The sequence below is a fragment of the Quercus lobata genome, chromosome 12, assembly GCF_001633185.2.
Source record: "Quercus lobata isolate SW786 chromosome 12, ValleyOak3.0 Primary Assembly, whole genome shotgun sequence".
NCBI lineage: Eukaryota > Viridiplantae > Streptophyta > Magnoliopsida > Fagales > Fagaceae > Quercus > Quercus lobata.
In genome coordinates, this window is record NC_044915.1 from 7,421,924 (window position 1) to 7,424,547 (window position 2,624).

General features: G+C 36.6%; 1 protein-coding gene across 1 annotated transcript; it reads left to right on the top strand.

Moving 5' to 3' along the window:
* The first annotated feature begins 1,105 nt into the window (after nucleotides 1–1,105).
* On the top strand, nucleotides 1,106–1,882 carry LOC115970168. The gene has a single exon (XM_031089830.1). It carries the CDS (start codon nucleotides 1,106–1,108, stop codon nucleotides 1,880–1,882), a length of 777 nt encoding a protein of 258 aa, XP_030945690.1.
* Nucleotides 1,883–2,624: the final 742 nt, after the last annotated feature.

A 2,624-nucleotide genomic window follows, 5' to 3' on the forward strand; every position in this document is an offset into this window, starting at 1 on the left:
AGAGAAGTATCTTGGCCTTCCAATGGTTTCTGGTAGAGAAAAGAAGGTTGCAGTAGAGGAAATTATAGAAAAGGTGAAACAAAGGCTTCAAGGCTAGAAAATGAAAACTCCTTCCCAAGCGGGAAGAACCACCCTTATATCTTCAGTTGCTGCAGCTATGCCCTCCTATCAAGCCTCATCTCTACTCCTCCCCAAAAAGGTATGTGAAAAACTTGACGCCCTTAACAGGAATTTTTGGTGGGGTTGTAGTGATGAGAAAAATCATGGGTTCTATCTTAAAAGTTGGGACTCTATATGCACTCCAAAAGCATTGGGTGGTCTTGGGATAAAGAAAATTGAGAACATGAACCGTGCTCTTGTAGCTAAATCAACTTGGGAGGTGGCTAGTAATGTAGAGAAACTTTGGGTAAAGATGTTTCAGAAGAAATATGTGAAGGGTAAGAATTTCATGAAGATGCCTATGTCCAAATCCATCTCTTGGTCATCTCAGAGTATCTTTGGCTGCAGAGATGTGGTAAAAAAAGGGCTTTGTCATAAAATTGGGAGTGGGTGGAATACTTGGATTTTGGATGATCCTTGGGTCCCTAAAGAATCAAATTTCACTCCTAAAGTTAAAAGTGGTGTTGTTCCAACTGAGCATTTGGTGGCCAATCTCATAGACCAAGACAGTCGCCAATGGGATAGGGGTAAGTTAGCTGAACTCTTTATTCCAGAATCAGTTAATAGGATTCTTGGAATTCATCTATCACACTGAGCCTCCCAAGATCAAATATTTTGGTGCCTCTCTCCATCAGGGGAATTTATAGTTAAATCAGCCTACAATATTCTAAGATCAATAGCTTAAGTCCCCCATCAACATCTAAGTAGTAAAGACTGGAAAGATATTTGGAAGCTCAAAGCGAATGCAAGACTCAAACATTTGTTGTGGAAAATAGCTTGGGAAGTTCTTCCAACTTGTGTAGTTATAAACAACAGGTTCTCCATTCCCTCTATTGATTGTTGTTTGTGCAAAAATGCCCCGGAAACTCTTGATCACATATTACTTCAATGTGACTGGGCATCCCAAATTTGGCTCCTTGCTCCATGGCCTCTCAATCTTCAAAATATGGGTAACATTTCCATCTTTGTCTGGATAAAGATAATTCTAAATCCTAAAGGTCTGCTTGGTCTAGATGATTGTGATGTAAAGTATTTTCAGCTATATGCTCTAATAGTCCTAGACCAAATTTGGATGACAAGGAACAAAACCAGGTTTGAAGGAAAGAGTTCCAATCCTTTAGAGCTTTCTAGACAAATTCTGAGATCATATGAAGAACATAAACAAGCTTGGAAAGACAATCTTCACAGCCCTATAAGGAAAGCGATATGGAAGCCCCCTCCATATGGGTGGGTTAAATTAAATTTTGATGTAGCTATAAGAGAAGAAAAAACTTCTCTAGCTATAGTGGGCAGGGATGATAAAGGAGAACTGTTGTTTGCTTGGGCAGAACAAATTGAACCAGGTAGTCCTCTAGTGGGTGAAGCTAAGGCAGCACTTTGTGCCATTAAGAGAGCCATTGAAAATGGGTTTTCTAAAATCATAGTGAAAGGTGATGCTTGGAATGTGATAGATCCTTTGAGTAATGCAGAAAAGACACCTCACTGGAGTATTGTAGAGGTGGTTACAGATATTTTGTATTTTGTAAAGTGTTTCGATTCTATTGTATTTTCTTTTGTGTACAGAGAGGGCAATGTTCCAGCCCATCTTTTAACCCAATGGGCGGCTTTTGTTAATTGGGTAGGGCCAATTCCCATCTCTAAGGTCCCTCTCCTAGTTTCTGAGGCTGTGGAGAGAGATGGCTTTAGGCCCCTCCGTCTTTTGTACTCTGTAAGTCATAAATAAAAAAGTTATTCAGCAAAAAAAAAAAAAAAAAAAAAAAGATTATGCCACCAAGCACTATAAATTCTTGGCAAAATGTTGACTGTCATTATTATGATATCAATTTAAATTTTGGTTATTGATAACGTGATAAAATCCAATTTTTTTTTTTTTTTTTTAAATGCTCACCATGAAATTAGCTTTAAAAATTTTTAAAACTTTTAGCAAAATGCTAAGATAACAAGGGAGCATTAAGCTGCCTGTAACCATTGATAAGCATAAATGTGCATCCATTTAATCGTTTGTCCAAAAGTGAGCATTGGTGAGTATTGGTTCTGTTAAAAAAAAGAAAAAGGGAGCATTGGTGAGCGAGATAGATTGGCACCAAGAATAGATGGGTACGTGTTGAAGTTCTGAGACACGTCAGAAGCTCTGATATCGGTTTGCTGCAGTGCAGACACATCACAACCCTCCCAAAAAGACAAGTGTCTACTCCATTTCAACGTGGCTTCACCCTATGAAGTACAAACAAAGAGTGAACTTTTACAACAAATATAAATTATAACGTAATACTTGTACGTCCGTAATATGCTTAAGAACATTCTCTTCAACAATTATAAAAATTTTAGCATTTACAATTTTAAAATATTATTTTTATAATTTTAACACCTTATTTTATAATATACCAAATATCAAACATTCTATTTTTTTTACAACTTCATTGCAATATTTTTTCTTTAATATTTTTATTCATTTTTTTTAATTA

Bases quoted from the DNA above. Each gene is read 5' to 3' on its own strand.
- LOC115970168 (XM_031089830.1), top strand. From the start codon at position 1,106: ATGGGTAACATTTCCATCTTTGTCTGGATAAAGATAATTCTAAATCCT.